Here is a 19,501-nt window from a genome sequence, read left to right as displayed (position 1 = left end):
CCCGAAAATCTTTAATGGAACATTTTCCCAACGAGCAAATCGATAAAAAAAATATTAATAAATTAAGAGTGGGCCCCACTAATGGAATTTTTAACAGTGGGTAAACGGCAAGGTTACCGTATGGAAACAAAATGTATATTAGGGTTAAAGTGTGAAAAGTGATATATGTTGGGACACAACGTAGAAAAGTAAAATTAACAGGTTACTGTATAGAAAAACCCTACTTTTTTACATTAAAAGAAACCATCAATTCAATTGAAGGACCAAAAAGCCTTTAGCAGGGTTTGATTGTGGTAATACTTCCAATGGATGTCTGATTATTTTATACAGGGTTGTAATTGAATGACCAAAGCTTTAAGGATGCATTGTAAGCGAATCAATCAGCTGAGAGTTTACAAGAGCATTGGCCCAAAACTAGTTTCATACATGATAATATACTGAATTCTGTAGTCTGTCATAGTGAAGCCTATACAAACACAATTTACGTTACTTAGCTTCAGGCAGAGTCATAATCGCCTCGAATATGGGTTTTGAAGTGTTGCCAATGGAGCCACTTAAGTACCCCCCTTCTTCATTGGCCTGGTTCACCAATTTCCCGTTACTCAGCTTGTCGCCAAGAGCTTGCCATATTCCTACACTCTCTACCTGCTCATAGTGCCCTGCTTCGCGAATTTCAGTATACACCTATAACAACATCTTCAACATTACAAGAGGATTTCCATTGTACAATCACTAGCCAAATACTACCTCCGTTAACAACAGGTGCTTTCTATTATATGCAACATATGTTTTTTTTTCCTCTTTTGGTAAGTTTTTTATGTTAGAAATGACCAAACTGCCCTCACTTAACTAACTTACTCCTTTAATTATTTCACTAATCATACTCTATTATAACCCAACTTAATTCATCTAATCTTCAAAGGAAAAAAAAAAAAACAAATCTGGTAAAAAGACCAAATTTCTCAACATTCATCTAGTTCATTAAATTTCTCACTCCTCATTCATCATCAAAATCTCACTCCCCTTATCATTAAAATTTTTCTCTCCTCCTTCATTGCAAATAACTGTTAACGGAGGTAGTAAGTTAATTGGTCTATACATAATCCGTTATGCAAGCCAAAAAGCAAGGGGAAAAAAAGGATGATTACTTATTAGTAGTTTAGCAAGAAAAATAAGGCCAAAGAGACTTAAGATTATATTCCGTGTCCCCACACTTGTATACTAACTCCGTTAACTTTTAGTTATAATTTTGGAATATTTTATATCTCACAAATAATTATGTATATAAGCTCAAGTATACATATATACCTGGTTGGTGGGGCCTGAATCGGAGTTAAAAAATCCCATGAACCAGTGTTGTTCTTTGCCTTGATTGTTGAGAGCAGAGTAAACAATGCCAGCTCTAGACATCTTTTCCTGGTTATAGTATTGACCGTGCAAGAACGCACCCCACTGCCCGTTCGCAATCATCACCGGTACGCAGACTCGCAAACACGTCCCTTCCAGTCACGAGCAATCACGTATGTCATTGTTTCACCAGTCGCATTGTAAATCAAACACATTGTGCTCACAACACCATCCCCAAATCGACCCTGGAGCTTCTCCACGGAGTTTCGAGCATCCACGGCCTTGCCCTCGGCGTTCACCTTCTCTAGTGCAACTTTAGCTCGGTCTTGCTGGGTGATCGAGTTCTTGCCTTGATATTCAGGCATTGCTCTCAGGGTTGCCGAGGTAATTGGTATTCCAAACACGTTTGAGCCCATTTTCGTTAATTTTCAACCTGCAAAGATGTGTTACTCTATCTTTGATTTAATAAGTGTTACACTCTGTCCAAACACACATATCAATACACGACTTTGACCATCAATTTATCTATTTATATGTTAATAAATTATAAAAAAATAAAAATAAAAAGGGAGTTTCCTTACCTCCCCTCTACTCTCAAGTGTTGACCAGTAGAGCTGGACTGACTAAACCTGTGAGAGACTGTTAGAGATATCGGAAAATATATCTAGTTCAGTACGGTCTTAATGTCTTTCATCTTATCTTTTTTATTTAAAAAAAAATGTAGACAGTAGCTATTGTAGTGAAATTAACAAAAACTAGACAGTAGACATTATTCCAAAAAGTAAGCCAATTCATTCCATAGTCACGTTGAGTTTTAATTCATTTTATCCAAAACTATATATTATAATGAACAAATCATCAATTTCACTATTGTAATTATAAATTTTTAATGTAATTTTAAAGAAAAAAAAATCAGGAAAGCAATATTATCAATTCTGAAAAAATCAGAAACTCTAACTCTCTAATTTGATAAATTGAATAACAAACCATCAACTTCAAGCAACATTCCCACTAAATTGATACATTAAATAACATAAACAGGTAATTTAAGCACAAAATCAACCCAACAACTCATGGAGAATAAGAAATTAGAAAGTTGAAAATCAATATTCAAGTATGAAATTGAATTACCTGACAACCTGAAATTGATGATTTGAGACCTGGAGTACAGTGGCCGGTAGGTGCGGCAGCTGAGTGGCTAACAGAAACAGGGAAAGAGGAGCGTTATTTTATACTACATGGGGTCTTTACAGATTTGATATGTGTTTTTGTTTATTTTTAGTTCCTTCTACCATATTAAATTTTTTCTTTAAAAGGTAAGTTGGGCCCACACAGCCTTTCCGGAATCTGTGGATGGGAGTACCCGAGGTGTGATTAGATCCCGAGTCTATGGGCATGTTCACATTTACTGAACTGAACTGATTGAAGCTGAAGTGGAATGAATATTTTATGAGAGAGGGAAATTGAGAGTTGAACTATACTGATTGGAGCTGAACTGAATTGAAATGAATATTTTATGAGAGAGGGAAATTAAGAGCTGAACTGAATAATTGAAGTTGAACTGATTGGAGTTAAACCAAACTGAACTAAAATTAAGTAAATGTGAACAGGTTCTAAGCCACGGAAACGAGAAGTGGCTCCACTGCGCTATCATTTTCATGTACAGTTTCTTCTATACTTGTATTTATTACAAAACTAACTTGTTTCCAATTTGGAACTTGCATATATAAGACTATAACTCTTTGGATCTAAGAGGATTAAATTGTGAATGTTTTAATCTTGTGAGATATTTCCTCTTTATTTTACGTGCTAGTTATGCTTTCCTTCTTTTTTGTCTTATTCTTTTACCCTTTTTTGTTCTTTTGAAGGAACTCTCTAGGAGAGTTGGAACATAGTTACCATAGACCGTTCTCTTTGACTACATCCGTTAAATATTAGCTGTAACTTTAGGTATTAATTATAAAATATAAAATATTTTAAAATTACAACTAATATTTAACATATGTAATACCGTAATATCTTCTTTTCTTATTCCTCCTAATACCGTAATATTTAACAACTAATATTTATTGTTAATAAGTACTCAATTAAACTTATGAATGAATAATAACAATTACGGAGTATAACAGTTTAAGATCATGAAGATGAACAAAATTTGGGTAATGCTACCATTAGTACCATACCACGGGCACAAACGATCATGCATCAAAGACAATAATCATAAAGCTGAATCATGAACAAAATTTTAACTCACTAAATAACACGATTTAGTTAATGCTACCATACCACGAGGCACCCCAAGGGACTCAACGCATACCGCGACAACACAACCACGTTCAACACTAAATTTGCAAAGTGTATCATTCTTTATAATCAAATCACCCGTTTTCAACTCATACCAAAAGTGTTCAATTCCATCACACCGTACTCTTTCATCACATATACCTCGAAATTTTTACAATAATGACTGAAGCATAAGTCTAAACCTAGAACCTCTAAGTTGAAATCCTTCCCCTTTTGCATCTCATCTGGTTTGCTATGGTCAGCCCATGGTTATTTGGGGCCCAATTACTCTCCTCTTTTCATATGCAAAGGTATAAAAGCCTTCAATCAACTCATTTATGATAGACACATTAAAGCCTCAAGCATTAAATTTCTTGCATAGCTTTCTCTCTCTAAACACTATCTGACTTCGGCATCGGAGGGGTCTTCCTCGGATCCACCCCCGAGGCCAGTTTACGTGTGTTTGCTGTGCAGGAAACCTTCGGCCCATCATCCTTTGGACCGGACAAGTCTTCATCCACTTCGTTGGACCTTCGGCAAGGTCCTATTGTTTTCATCCGAAACAATTTGACGCCGTCTGTGGGGAGACGAGTACTACAACCCATGAAAATCCACTTATTCATGACTACCGTGTTCTATCACGGAAATGGGTCAAAATTTCTAGTAAGTTTAGCCCAAAATCTGTTAAACAACCGTATCTTTCTTCGGTTAAAGCCATGCTAATAGCTGAAGTGAGAGGTGGTCTGTGAGCAGTTCGGTCAACTACCCACTTAGCAAGAGGTGGAAAAATTCATTTCTACTTTTGAGTGTTTACTAAACATAATTGCTACATTTTCTTCCATTATTTCTTATACGACTGTAATTGAGCAAAGAAAATGGTGGAAAAAAGCAAATCAAAGTAGATCATTTAAGTGGAGCAAACTTTGTTTATCGTGCCTCAACATGCACAAGGATACCATTTCTTAGTGGCATTTATTAATCTTTGGATTTATTTATAGCCACCAAGATAAGTCCAGAATGAGTAATACTCAAGCTGAAGATATTGTCCTCGTCAAATTGTCGAGTTCTTCATCACAAGCTTCAAGGCTCACAACTCCACCATTAGAACGACTCATCGTTTCATCCGAGGTGACCCTTGCCGAGGCCAACGTGAGTCAAGGCTAGTGTTGTGAGGTGGGTCAAATCTCTTCACACTGCATCCAAAGTGGCAGCCGAGGAAACTCCGAGGTTGTTTACCATTTTTGAAGCTTAAAAAAAAAAAAAAAAAAAAAAAAAGCTCAAACTATCACCATGCTGAAAATCTGAAGCAAATAGCTCGGGATAAGCAAAAGGAATCCAAATCTCATCGAGCCGAGGCTATCCGAAAGTGCTTCAGCCCTGGCTGAAGGTGTTCTGGGCAAGCCGAGGTTAGCCATGGCCGAAGCCGAGCCTAGCCGAGGTTCACCCTCACTGAAGCTTGACTCCCAACCGAAGGTTCATCCGGCTGCCGAAGTAGGTCCGATCCGAAGCTGAAGAAATTCCCTCAGCCAGTCGGAGGTTCATCTGAGCTGAAGCCGAACCTTATCCCCTGCCGAGGTCGCTGGCCTTGCTGAAGTTTCGGATAAGCCGAATGTCCTAAAATCACACCGAGGCGGCCACACCGAAGGTGGGGTCGAGCTGAAGGTGGGGTGTCGGACCGAAGGTAAATTCGAGCCGAAGCTTGACTCCTAGCCGAGGCCCATCTAGGTTCAGCCGAGCCGAAGCCGGTTCATGCTGAGCCAAAGGTGATATGAGTCGAAGGGGTCGCTGAAGAGCCACCAAGCTGAATCCCCAAGGGCGAGGGTACTGCTCCTAGCCTCAAAATCGAAACCTTTTCAAAAGTTTCGTAATAATCCGGATGAAGCAAACAATTTGAAGCAAATATCTATGATAATTTCATTTACCATAATTCATATATACTTCGTATAATTTTGTTATTGCTTATATTGGAGTGAAAGTGAAAGCTCATACTTTGTATACATTTTTGTATAAAGTGGGAAAATAAAGCCCAAGATATCTTCCCTGGCCATCAAATTATGGTAGGTGGGTTGGGCTCACTTTCATCTAGACCCACTTATCTAAATTTCTTCAGCAAAAGAAAATGGGTCCAATATTTCGGATCAATATTTTTCTACAAAAAAAAATAAAAAAAAATAAAAGCATCATTAATTATCCTTACGAAATTGATTATAAAAATAATAGTCATCAGTCACCCTCACGATGATGATGATAAAAATGCCCATCACTCATCCTCACGATGATGGTGATAAAAATATCATTCTAACGATGACAAGAAATACCTCTCTAGCTCAACTAGAAACACAGTTTAACCGAAGTACTTCGAATAAACCAATTTCTGGGGGCAAGGGGTTAACCCCTAAAAGAGTTGGAAATTTTTAAACTCTTATGATCTTCGGATCAAAGAGTGTTGCCTTTGATAAAAAAGCGCTTCAGACCCACGTATCTGAAGGCTCGAGAGTACCCTTCGGACCCACGTATCCGAAGGCTCGAAAAACTCTTATGATCTTCGGATCTAAGAATGTCACCTTTGTTAAGCTCTTATGATCCTCAGATCAAGAGTGACCGCCTCTTATGATCTTCGGATCTAAGAATGTCGCCTTTGTTAAGCTCTTATGATCCTCGGATCAAGAGTGATCGCCTCTCATGATCTTCGGATCTGAGAAAGTTGCCTTTGTTAAACTCTTAATATCCTGGGATCAAGAATGAGAGATAGGATGAAGTTCAAAGATTGACATACTTCTAAAATCCGAAAAATATCTCTAGCTACACTCGACATTTTTAACGGTTCGCGGATCAAGAGTGAGGGATAGGATGAGGTAGTGTCAAAATTGACCACCTCGAAAAAATCCGAAAAATATCTCTATCAACACTCGACGTTTTTAACGGTCCCCGGATCAAGAGTGAGGGATAGGATGAAGGTCAAAAATTGACGCACTTCTAAAATCCGAAAAATATCTCTAGCAACACTCTAATGATCCTCGGATAAAGAGTGATCGACTCTTATGATCTTCGGTTCTAAGAAAGCTGCCTTTGTTAAACTCTTATTATCCTCGGATAAAGAGTGATCGCATTTGTTGAACTCCTAGTATCCTCGGATCAAGAGTGAGGGATAGGATGAAGGCCAAAAATTGACAAACTTCTAAATCCGAAAAATATCTCTAGCAACACGCTAATGATCCTTGGATAAGGAGTGATCGTCTCTTACGATCTTTGAATCTAAGAAAGTAGCACCGGCTACAATCCATAAATCCAAACAGACAAAAATCTCCGGCCCAATTTCTATTGAATGACTTATTTGGGAATGAAATAAAACCCAACTCATTTTTCAAATAGAATTGGGTCTGGGGGGCTAGTTGTTTGGGTACTATAATGGGTAGGCCCCATTATAGCCTCATAAGACCAAAGGGCCTAAAAGGTCCAAATAAGTCTTACATTGCTTGGGTCCAAAAGCCCACTCATAACCTCTATATATACCCTACTTAGGGAAAAGGTAAAGGGGGTTGGTCACTCATTAAGATGACCATGAAACACCTCTCTCTCCTAAAAACCTCTCTCAAAAATATCCATTGTTTGGCACTAACTTGAGCGTCGGAGGCTCCGCCCCAGGGTCCACACCCGGGGCTCGGAGTTCATTTTGCAGGTCCGACGAAGGCCCACATCCGAGGCACATCAGCAGCCTAATCAGATTGGACCTTGATCCGAAAGTCCGCGTTGAACTCATCCAACTCCTTCGGGACAACTGAGATGTGTTTGCTTTCTCGGCAGCTGACATGCCTGGGATAAGTCTAGACCTCATCTCTCATAAGCTTAATGTCGACCCCACGTGTCGACTAGTTAAGCAAAAGAAGCGGAACTACTCCGCAAATAAGAACCGAGACATCGCAGCCGAGGTCAAAAAGTTGTTGGATGCAGGCTTCATTGAACCCTGTCAGTATCCAGATTGGCTGGCTAATGTTGTGATGGTTCAGAAGGTAAATGGTACCTGGAGAATGTGCGTTGACTTCACGGACCTAAATAAGGCGTGTCCGAAGGATTTTTATCCCTTGCCGAGGATCGATCAACTAGTTGACTCGACAAGTGGCCACACCTTGCTTAGTTTCATGGACGCATTTTCTGTGTATCATCAGATCTTCATGCACCCTGACGACCGAGCAAAAACGGCATTCGTTACGAACGCCGGGGTGTATAATTACAAAATGATGCCCTTCCGATTGAAAAATGCGGGGGCAAAATATCAAAGATTAGTGGATCAAGTTTTTGCTGAGCAAAAAGGCCGAAACATGGAAATCTATGTTGATGATTCGATCGTCAAGAGAAAAAAGGATGAGGACCATGTTAAGGACCTGGCAGAAACTTTCGCCACCCTAAGAAAGCACCAGATAAAGCTGAATCCGAAGAAGTGTGTCTTCGGCGTGAATTTAGGGAAATTCCTTGGGTTCATGGTCAGCAAAAGAGGGATTGATGCCAATCTCGCCAAGGTGCAAGCCGCACTCGATCTTCCCGAGCCGAAAACAAAGAGGGATGTTCAGCGGCTCACCGGAAGAATGGCAGCCCTCTCGAGGTTTATCTCTAGGGCCTCGGACAAGGGGTTACCTTTCTTCAAAGCTCTGAAACTCCCGAAAACAAAAGAGCTCGTCTGGGAAGACGAGAAAAAAGAAGCCTTCAAGCAGCTTCGGGAGCACCTGGCTCAACTCCCAACGCTAGCTAGTCCAGTGGAAGGAGAGTCCCTGTACTTATACGTGGCTGTCAGCCCAGCCACCATCAGTGCAGTGCTGCTGAGAGAGGAAAATAAGGTTCAGCAACCGATCTACTTTGTCAGTCACACTCTGACGGATGCCGAGACCCGCTACCCCTTACTCGAAAAGTTGCTTATGCAGTGGTGGTAGCTGCTCGGAAGTTAAGACCCTATTTTGATTGTCATCAGATAGTGGTTTTGACCGATCAGCCGCTGGAAAAGGTTCTCGGCAAAGCTGAGAAATCTGGTAGGCTGGCCAAATGGACTTTCGAGCTCACAGAGTTCAGCATCAGCTACCAGCCGAGAGCAGCCATAAAGGCTCAAGCTCTGGCGGACTTCTTAGCCGAATGCTCTGGCGGACTTCGAGTACGCACTAAAATTTTCATTCAAAGCTTCGAATAACGAAGCCGAATATGAGGCGGCCATTGCCGGCCTAGAATTGTGCATCTCGCTGGAAGACGAGCATGTTTGTCTGAAAAAAGACTCTCAGCTAGTTGCATATCAGATTGGTGGCAGCTATGAGGCCAAAGAGCCCTCAATGATCTCATACCTTGCCAAGATCAAATCAGTTATTACAAAGCTGAGAACTTTTGAGGTTCAGCTGATCCCCAGGGGTCAGAATGCCCAAGCCGATGCACTCTCCAAAGTTGCCAGTTCAACTCTCACTGAGCTGAACCGATTTGTATATTTGGAGGTGCGCCGAGAAAGAAGTATCGACAAAGCATCTGAAGTATGCTGCGTTGATCAAGAACCAAGCTGGATGGATCCCATCCTGGCTTTCAAGCTTCGGGGAGAAATTCCCGAAGATAGAATTTTGGCCTCCAAGTTGAAGCGAACTGGTTCAAGGTTTATTGTCTTCAACGGGGAGCTGCTGAGGAAGTCCTTCTCAGCCCCATTGCTGAAATGCGTGGGACCGACGGATGCAGATTACATCCTTCGGGAAATCCACCTCGGCATCTGTAGAAACCACATCGGGGGAAGGACCTTGGCCCACAAATCATTAAGGACGGGGTACTATTGGGCCACCATGATCTCAGACGCTAAGGAACTGGTCAAAAAATGCAAAAAATGCCAAAAATTCGCACCAGTCATCCATCAGCCAGCCCAAGAGCTTCAGCCTGTGCTGAACCCACTTCCATTCGCCCAATGGGGACTGGATATCCTGGGCCCATTTCCGGATGCTGCATACCAGAAAAAATGGCTGATATTCGGTGTCGACTATTTTAGTAAATGGATCGAGGCCGAAGCAGCCTCAAATATTACAGAACAGACTGTTAGAAAATTTATCTGGCAGAATATCATCACTCGTTTCGGCATCCCGAAAGTATTTGTCTTCGATCATGGGAGGCAGTTCGATAACTTGCCGCTGAAGCAGTATACAGATCAGTTCGGCATCAAACTGACATATTCAGCGGTATGCCACCCGCAAAGTAACGGACAAGCCGAAGCTGCAAATAAGCAGATCCTGAACGCCTTCAAAAAGAGGGTGGAAGATCAGAAGTCCAAGTGGCTGGAGGAGCTCCCAGGAACCCTCTGGTCCCTTCGGACAACCGAAAAAGAGGCAACAAGCCACTCATCCTTTGAATTGGTGTATGGCGCCGAAGTCGTTCTCCCCGTGGAGATCGGTACAGAAAGCTTGCGAGTGCACCACTTCTCGGCTGAGAATGAAGATCTTATGAGGGAATCCCTCGATTTTCTCGATGAAGTGAGAGACTAAGCTCGAGTCAGAATGGCTGCGTACAAACAGAGAATCAGCAAATTTTACAACCGAAGATTCCAAGCGAGGCCTCTCAAAATTGGAGACCTCGTCCTTCGGAACGCTGCTACAGTGCATAAAAACCGAATTCATGGGAAACTCTCAGCGGGCTGGGAGGGACCCTATGAAGTCTATGATGAGATTCAGCCAGGAACATACCGACTTCGGCAGTTGGATGGGACTGAGTTGAAAAATCACTGGAATGCTGATGTACTTAAAAAATATCATGTGTAAACCCTTCGGGGCAGAACAATTGTTGTAAGTACATTTTGAATTATTAATGAAAGGCCTCAGAACCACTATTTTCTACAAACATTTGCAATATTTTCTCATGCTTTTCTTTATACTGTCTACTCTTTAAGGGTTTGCTTCGGCCCTGTCTGAAACCTTCGCCTTCAGAGTATCAGGTTTTGGATTGCCGATAAACTCGCCTTTCTAAGGAACTCTGGTCCTTCAGCTGGGGTAGAAACCCCAATAGGATTTGTTCTGCAAGGCAATGAGTCCATGGACGAATTTGGGATGTTGCCTTAACTGAGCTCTGCATCCCAGACATCCATTATTTGAAACACTGCCTTCAGTTGGCCCTGTGTTTGAGATATCCATTTTTAAGATGGACGAAAACTTGAAGGAAAAAGCATAAAACAGCAGAATATAGACAAGTAAAATGAGAATAATCTCAGAAATCTGAAGAACAAGTCTTCAGATGTCTGGGAGGGCAAGAAGCACAAGTGCAGACTGCCTCAGCTGGAAGCGCAAGTGTTGACTGCCTCAGCTGACATCTCTAAGCTGAAGCTTTGTACTTAGTAAAAAAAAAAGAATGCAAGTTCAAAGCAAAGCAGTATGAGGGAAATGTCAAATGCATAAAACACGAAATCATGCTCGTATAACGAGCTACAAAGTTTAAGTTTTCAAATAAACTAAAAGATTATATCGGCAGCCGCCCACAAGCGGAAAATAACAGCTGCCGAAATACGTACAGAAACAAAAATAAACTGTTTGTACATCAAGGCATGCTGAAGCAAAAATAAGGCAAAAAGAGATTCAGAAAGCGGCAAATATGAAGTTAAACACATGTTGATCCGCAAGACTTTGAAGACGATTGCCCGATTTCCTATGCTTCAGTCGGAGGATCAGGCTGGTCAGCTGTGTCTAGCCCAAGAGCAGTCTCGGTTCCAGCAGCAGAGAAGGCAGGTTGGGCCCTTGCCTGAGCATCATTGGCTCGCTGTTCAACCTCCAACTCCTGCCGCTCAGCCTCCTCCTCGGCTAGTTCAGCCCGAAGGATTTCATGCTCAACAGGAGTAACATACAGCATGTGCGGATCCTCGGGATCCTGAGCCCAAAGCGCACACTTGGCCCACGAAGGCTCAGCATGGAGAGCCAACCTCCGAGCCACCTTAAACCCATTTATGTAACCCATTTCGTATTCTTCTTAGGTATAGAGGCGAACTTGGAGTAAGGCTTCAGCATCATCCAACCTCTTTCGACTCTCCTCCAAATCTTTTTTAGATTTTTCAAATTCTTCTGAGAGTTTGGATGAAGAAGCCTTCTGCTCGTTAAGCTCCATCTGGACATTGGAAGTCTCGGCCTTGGCCTGGGTTAGCTCATCTACCTTAGCCTTCAGCTGATCTTCCAGTTCCTTCATCTTCTGGTCCTGGCCCTCAGCAGCAGCTTGGGCAACAGAAAGGTTAGCATCCCTGGCCTGTTGAGCCTCTTCAGCGGCCATCCCGCTGGACTCAAGACCTTCCAGCCTTTGCTCCATCTCCCGGACTTGACCGGCAGCCTCGACAGCGATTCGGCGAGAGATAGCCGCCCTGAACTGGGGATGTCAAAAGCCCCCAGCTCATTGATGACGCTCTCCCCAGCCATCAAAGTAGAGAAAACCTCAGTCTCCATGGCGTGGCAGAAGGTCCGAAGGGCCTCAGCAGCCTGCTTCTCATATCTCTCAGCCGCTGCCTGTCTCTCTTCAGCAGCTTGCTGCTTTAACTCTGCCAGCTTTGCCTTCTCTTGGGCGATCTTAGCATCCTCCCAGGCCCGCTCCAGCTTGTCTTGGAGGGTGTCAATCATCTCTACAGTTAGAGTCTGATTGTGCACAACCTATTTGCAGGGGCGCATCAGTAAAAAAGAGGGAGAAGAAGAAGAGCTAAAAACGAAAAACAAAACAAAACAACTAAACGGTTAAGTACATGCATCAGCAAGCGCTGGTTGTCTCTGGCAGGGTCAGGGACCCTTCGGCTGGACTCCCCCATTCCAGTTGTGGCCTTCAGCGACCACACCCTTGCTTGGTCCACCTCCGACATGCCAGTTAGGTCGCCGAAGTAACCTGCAGCTCCTTCACGGTTCTGGCCCCAAATTCGTTCCCAAATAGATTCTGGGGCTGTGATGCGGGGGGCCGAGAAACCCAGATCTCCAGAGTTCAGCGTCTGGAAGGATAGGAAGGAAGAAGAGGGAACCTCCTGAGCCTTCTCGGGCTCAGCATGTCCTTCCCTTTTGGCGGAGCCCAGCTGGTCTCCACCAGGGTCAGCAGCAATGACCTTCTCTGCTTCCTCCCCCAGATCAGGTTGACGAAGTAGAGCGTCAACCTCCCTATCAATATCATCTGAGAAATCTTCAGCGATCGGTTTCTCAGAGTCTTCAGCGGAGCGTCCCTGAACCCCCCCTTCGGATCAGGAGTTCTTTGGTCCACCTCCATCTCTTGAGTTTCGGGAGGTGGAGGGGGGGTTTGAGGACGCGGAGCCTCCGGCGGAGGGGGAGCCCTCGGCGAGCGTCTACCTTCATCAGGATCCCTTATTTGAATGCCTCCGGTAGGCCTCATCCCCGTCTGAAACTGACGAGGCCCCAGCACGGCTAACCTCCTCCTCCTCTTTGCCAAGGGCTGCTCGTCCATTTCTTCAGATTCTGACGAAGATGGATCCTCAGAACGAGCAGGCGCTTTCCCTTCTCTCCTTCCGCTCCCTTCCTCAAACTGCAGAAAGGGGGGCAGCAAAGTGCGAGTATATATATATATATATATATAATAAAGTAGCCAAGGAACTTACCGGAACCCTTGGCTGAGCTCCAGATGCAGAGGTATCCCTCTCGGCAGCACCAGACGTCCCTGCACCTCCTTCCAAGGATTCGATTGCCCGGGACACGTCCTCGGCTGTCTGAGCAGCCTGTGCTTCCTCGGGTAATAAAGGCCTGAGGGGATCTCGCTTCTCCCACCAAGGCTTCTGCTTGGTGTAATCGGCGACATCCTCGATCTGAAGGTCCGTTTCGTGCAGATGCAACGGACGGTTCTTCGGAGCAGTGATCGCCGGAGCCCGATCTAAAATGACTCGTTCAGCGTTCACCCCGAGCCGATTGTAGTCAATACCCGAGGTAGCTTCGCTCAGTTCTGAAAAGACAAGACGAAGGTTAGACTGAGGGAATAAGCATTAAAACAAGGCAGAAAATTAAACAAGGCAAAGTCCTCGGCCCCAGCCGAAGATACTTACCATCCCTGTACTTTCGGCTGAGGCCGACAACCACCAACATCTTCTCTTGGAAGACGTAATGTCTATCTGGAAGCCATCTGGCCGGGATAAATCTCATTCGGCCAACTCCCCCAGGGTTATCCTGCTTCCCGAAGAAGCTCATTTGCTCGTAGCTGGGGTGACGAGCGACATCAGGGTCCTCGGGGCCCACTTCCTGCATGTTTGGATCAGGCCTGGAGAGATATCGAGGAGCTCCGAAAAAATAAGGGTGCTCCGGATCGGCGGGAACTCTCACCCAGACCCATTGACCTCTCCAGTCCTTATCCGAAGAATCGTTCGGCCACATAGTCAAATATTGGGGGTGACTCTCTATTCGCCACCAGCCTGAGGATCCGTGTTGGCCGTACACGCTCTGGATGTTCTGCACCAGCTGATGCATCGTTCGGAAGCAATGCAAATTTGACTCCACGGCAAAAAACCGGCACACCCTGAGGTAGGTCATCACCCGCCGAATGCTGACAGATGTTAATTGGCACAGGGAAATCCTGTACTTTATTAAAATATCCCTCATGAAGGGATCTAGAGGAAACCGAAGCCCATATTGTAATTGCCGAGTGTACACCCCTATATATCCAGGAGGGGGACGGTGAATCCTGTCAGTTGGCGAGGGCATTCGGCACCAATACCCATCCTCCTCGAAAATGTCGTAGTGCAACTCTATTTGCTCGGCAAACCGGTAGGCTTCGGCATGCCGAACTCACCAAGAGCAAGGAGTATTTCTCACCATGGCGTCCTGAGCCTCGGCGTCTTGCCATTCAGCATGCCCAGGGAGCAGGTCCTAGAGCACAGGGGGCAAATCTTTGGCCTGCCCAGCCCGCTCTCTCTACTCAGGCTGCCCCGCCTCGCCGGCCCCGGCGTCCTGCTGGGGCGGCGCGACATTCAAAGGAACGGCCGGAATTCCCCTCTCCGGGTCTTCCCCGACTCGTTCCCAGTTCCAAATGTCGGCGCGGTCACGGGATCCCCAGCCTAACCCCGTCGACCTGGTTGACGCCCTCTTCCTCGAGCCATAATCAAATTCGAAGAAGAAAAGTAGGAAAAAGAAGAATTTTCTCAGAAAGGGCAAGAAAATCAAAAGAAACTCGAAGAAATTTACCTTCAAATAGGCCGAAATGCGCCGTTCAAATCACTGGGAGTGGCGGATTTGAGTGTCAAACTTGGATTCGGAGATATTGCGCTAAAGATTTAAAGCAAAAATGGGAGTTTTGCGAGAATTCGAATGCAAATCGGTGAAGAAATAGGGGCGAAAATGTGAATCAAACCTTATAATTCCAGAAAAGAGAATTCCAAAGGTCGAACAGTTTAAATCCCTCTTAAATGCCTCCTTAATTAACCGTTAAGCACTTTTTCACTTGATTAACCGCCCATTATCTTCTCCACTTCCTATTAACTACCCCAATTACAGTTATTTAATTAATGACTGTTTCAAATTTAAATCTTTTGATTTAATTAAATCATTTACTTCCCTCACATTTTTATTGGATTCAAACCCGACTCGTCATCCTTCCAAATCGGGTCTGGGGGGCAAGTTGTTTGGGTCCAATTTATCTAATTGGGCCTAGTCATTAAACGATCCAATATTCCAAGGTCAAGGCCCAAGCCTCCAATTAAGCCAAGTCAGCCATGAGTCATTTGGCCCAAATTGCTATGGTCAGCCCATGGTTATTTAGGGCCCAATTACTCTCATCTCTTCATATGCAAAGGTATAAAAGCCTTCAATCAACTCATTTATGATAGACACATTAAAACCTCAAGCATTAAATCTCTTGCATAGCTTTCTATCTCTAAACACTATCTGACTTCGGCATCGGAGGGGTCTTCCTTGGATCCACCACCGAGGCCAGTTTACGTGTGTTTGCTGTGCAGGTAACCTTCGGCCCATCATCGTTTGGACCGGACAAGTCTTCGCCCACTTCGTTGGACCTTCGGCAAGGTCCTATTGTTTTCATCTGAAACACTTTGTATTATATTTGTTGACGTTAACACTTCCTCCGTTCTTATATGAAATGTTCAGTAAAATATATATGTATCTTTAACCAAGTATGATTGGTGGAGAATTCATCTTATAACTTTGAAGTTACCATTAAGTTTGAGATTTACCAACTAAATTTGCTTTAGAGCAACATACATCTGTATCAAAGGTGTGAGAACCAAGTTTACCGGATTGAGGGAAAGTTAAATTTGCACAAATACTGTTGTAAATTGGAGGGTATTTTGGTAAAAAAAAAAGAGAAGATATTAATGATATTTGAAAAAAGCAATTGAGACTATCATTTTGGAACTTAAAATTGGCCATAATGGACTATCAATAAAGGACGGAAGGCGTAATAGAGAAAGGGAAAGAACCTAACTTGGGGTGAAATACAACACTAGTAAATAAACTATCAAAGAAGATGCAAATAAGGTACTCACCTTTCAATTATTGCTCATAAGAGTACTAAACTTTGTACACTAACTTTTTAACTTGTTATAGCCGGTAATAGAGAGCGCCTGGGCAACTCAAATAAGGAGGAGGAGAGTTTGGTCCACAAGTAAGGCTTTTGAGCTTCCATACTAAAACCAATTGGCAATAGTAGGAGGAACTCCTTTACCTAATAAAGTGGAACCACTTCTCCTCTTTCTCCAATATGGGACACTCATAAGTGGGCTACAATGGGTTTCAACAAGTATGCACAGATGCACCATATCAGCTTGGTGCCTTGTCCATTATCTTCTTGTAATTTCCAAAATAATAGTGCTTATCAAATAATGGGAGAAGCTGCAAATTCAGTAGTAGAGATTCTTTTGATGGATTTTCACAGTTTTTTTGGCAATCTTGTAAGAGGCGTTCTTTAACCAAGGGCAATGCCATCATTGCTACGATATTCGAAAATATCTTCTTCTTTTTTTTTTTTTTTCCAAGCAAAACCGGTTATTACAAGTAAACAAATCGGAATATTCCCTCCGACTGGTACTCTGCCATAGTTGAGTACTCTTTTGGCAACTTGTGAAAGGTGAGTAGCTTATTTGCAACTTCTTTCGTAGTTTAGTAGTTAGTAACCACCTAACTTGGATGATTAATTACGCTATTAGAATATTTAAGTTTCCATTTCTTTCTACTTTCTTAACAACTTTCCATTTAAGGAAAGTCAGTTGACAATTTGACATTAATATAATGTTCACAAGAAAGAGAGGTTGAGTTCCAAATTCATCTATAAATAGGGACTGAAAGCCACACCCTCAATGCACTCATCATATAAGCTCGTTCTCAATTAGCTTAATCAAATCATTCTTTCTTTCTCATATTTTCTTAGCTAGTCACTCTTCAAGTAAGAATCCCACCTTAGATACGCCTCCCTTAGATATTTAGTAAGATTATCGTCTACATTATTTATCCTTTGTGGCCCTTCCTACATGTATATATTGTCTCAAAGTACTTTTCACTTTTTAATTTTTATCATCTAATCTCTCAAAGTATTGGGTGTACTGTTATCTCAATTAGTTACTCTCTCCGTTCTACAATGATGTTCCTGTGTGGAATTTTTGACTTTTAAAAAATAAGAATCTTTTAAAAAATTTCTCAATCTGTAAGAACAAATATAGTCATGTAGAATCTAATTTGATTCGTTTCGGTGATTACATTATTAATATCTAACTTTTACCCCATCAATCTCTTATTGATTTTCTTTTTTGACTAAATTTTAGTCCCAAAATGATAGTCCCATTTGTTTTTTTTTCCCAACATTCATTAATACGAGTATTAATTGTTTTACCAAACCCTCTAATTTACAACAATATTTACGCAAATTTAACTTTCACATGTAATAATACATGCAGGTTCGAAAAGTAACGAATAAAATGGGGTCTGCCGTATTTGGAAGTGCAGTGACAATGGCAATGTTGAGGGAGATGCCTGAATACAAAAGCATTAACTCAATCGGCCAGAAAGACTTGGCAAAGGTTGCACTCGAGAAGGTGAACGCGGAAGGCAAGGCCGAGGCTGCTCGTAACTTTGTGGAGAAGCTGCAGTCTCGATTTCGGGCCGATTACGTGAGCACAATGTGTCTGATGTACAACGCAACCGGTGATAATATGACTTACGTTGTCACTCATGACTGGCATGGACGTCTTTGCGAATCTGCTTACCCAGTGATCATCGCGAATGGCCAATGGGGTGCATTCCTCCATGGACAATACTATGGTAACGATGATAGAGAATCTAGAGCTGGAATTGTTTACTCTGCTCTCAACAATCAAGGGGAAGAACGACATTGGTTCCTGGGTTTTGATAGTACCTTGGGTTCCTATAACAAGTTATGTATCCTCCATTCCATATCACTATATCGTACATCTATTGCCAATTTTTTTTGTAAAATATTAAAACTATATGAAAAAGGGTCATTTCTTAAGGTCATATGAGAGGTCAATGTGAGAATTAAGGTTGACCAAGTGGTTAGAGGCCCTCCTTCCATCCCTGTGAGAGGGGTTCGATTCTCACCCCAAGTAAGTTGGATCCCTTATTTCCCCCCAACTTGTAAGGGAATTTCCCTTACCTTAAAAAAAAAAAAAACAATATGAGAGGTCAACGTCAGATAAAAAAGTCAGTTATTACCGGATTCCGATCTCAAGGTCCCCCTAAACAACAAAATAAACTTACAAGGTCTTTTGACCGCTTTAAATATATGAGCTCCTTCCAAACAAAATAGTGAACATATACTACCTCCGTTACACATTATTTGAAACTTTCGCATGAATACTGAAAAAAATTTAAACGTGTTAGTAATTATGGGACGGAGGGAGTATGGACTATACAGTAAAGAAGACCATTGATATCTTTGATTGTTTTCCATTGCAGGTGTATGCAGAAATTCGAGAGGCAGGGCACTATGATTTGAAGAACAGTGGAGTTTGGTATGCTGTCAACAACTTTTTGAGTGATGGGAAATTGGTGCACAAGGCCAATGAGCAAGGAGGATTCATTAGTAGCTCCATTGGTAATACTGCAAAACCCGTATTCGAAGCCATTTTAACACTGCCTGAATCCTTGATTGAGCATTCAAGGCCTACTAATTTGACTCTGGATTTGCAAGAGTTGAGTGTGTGATGTGATAAGCTTTGTGCCCAATTTCTTTGTAAGCTCTCGGTTAAACTGCTTGGGATTTTATTTATTTATGTTTGTTCAACACTTCAACCGGTGAACTCCCAATTATGTACTGCAAAATTGTTTTCTATTCAGTATCAATAAAATTAAAAGTTTATTTTCTGTTAATTAAGTAGTTAGAATTTAGAAATTTGCTTCCATGAAAAAAAAAAAGAAAAAATTTGTTACAATAGGCCCCAAAATGTAGTAGTGCAATTTGCATGTAAATAAATTTAAATATAACTATATAAGGTTGTTAATTTAGGTAATCAGATGAAGTTTGGATTAACCACGACGGGTTGGGTCTGTTTGGATTGACCTACACGATATTTGAGTTTAGATTAGGTCTTTTTGGGTCAAGGCTAGGTTACCCATTTAACATACTTGAGTTTAGGTCAAGCCAATTTTGGATCAAGATCTCTTAAGTCAAGGTCGGGTCAACTTGAAATCGGGTTATATTCGGTTCCGGATATTTTTTATTGGGTTTAAAAACGAGTTTGATCTAGTTAATTTTGGTTTGGATGACTTTGGGCTGAGTTGATTCTGATTTGGATAATTTTATTTGTTAGATTAAGTTTGATTCAGTGTGATTTTGGTTTGACTGAATTTGGGTCGGGTTGATCAAATTTAATATTAAAGAAGGTCATTTTTTTTGTGTTTAGAGAGGCACAAGGGCAGAGGTGAGAATTGATCTTAAGATCTCCTAGAATCGG

At 42.3% G+C, this 19,501-nt stretch overlaps 1 protein-coding gene and 1 pseudogene across 1 annotated transcript; one reads left to right on the top strand and one right to left on the bottom strand.

Moving 5' to 3' along the window:
* Positions 1 to 225: 225 nt before the first annotated feature.
* Positions 226 to 2,770, bottom strand: LOC110693745 (annotated as a pseudogene).
* A 14,125-nt stretch (positions 2,771 to 16,895) lies between these two features.
* LOC110693744 (23 kDa jasmonate-induced protein-like) lies at positions 16,896 to 18,990 on the top strand. The gene is made up of 3 exons (XM_021870916.1): positions 16,896 to 16,977; positions 17,486 to 17,959; positions 18,501 to 18,990. Exons 2-3 carry the CDS (start codon positions 17,507 to 17,509, stop codon positions 18,750 to 18,752), a joined length of 705 nt encoding a protein of 234 aa, XP_021726608.1. The 5' UTR covers positions 16,896 to 16,977; positions 17,486 to 17,506; the 3' UTR covers positions 18,753 to 18,990.
* Positions 18,991 to 19,501: the final 511 nt, after the last annotated feature.

This window comes from Chenopodium quinoa, unplaced genomic scaffold (assembly GCF_001683475.1).
Source record: "Chenopodium quinoa cultivar QQ74 unplaced genomic scaffold, ASM168347v1, whole genome shotgun sequence".
Taxonomy (NCBI): domain Eukaryota; kingdom Viridiplantae; phylum Streptophyta; class Magnoliopsida; order Caryophyllales; family Amaranthaceae; genus Chenopodium; species Chenopodium quinoa.
The sequence above is the reverse complement of the archived record's forward strand: the minus strand, read 5'-3'. Positions and strand labels throughout refer to the sequence as shown.

What these genes read in the sequence shown, in the direction of transcription:
- LOC110693744 (XM_021870916.1), top strand. Translation starts at nt 17,507, where the DNA reads ATGGGGTCTGCCGTATTTGGAAGTGCAGTGACAATGGCAATGTTGAGG. An exon ending in GTACCTTGGGTTCCTATAAC is followed by an intron (nt 17,960 to 18,500) that starts AAGTTATGTATC and finishes TGTTTTCCATTG; the next exon opens with CAGGTGTATGCAGAAATTCG.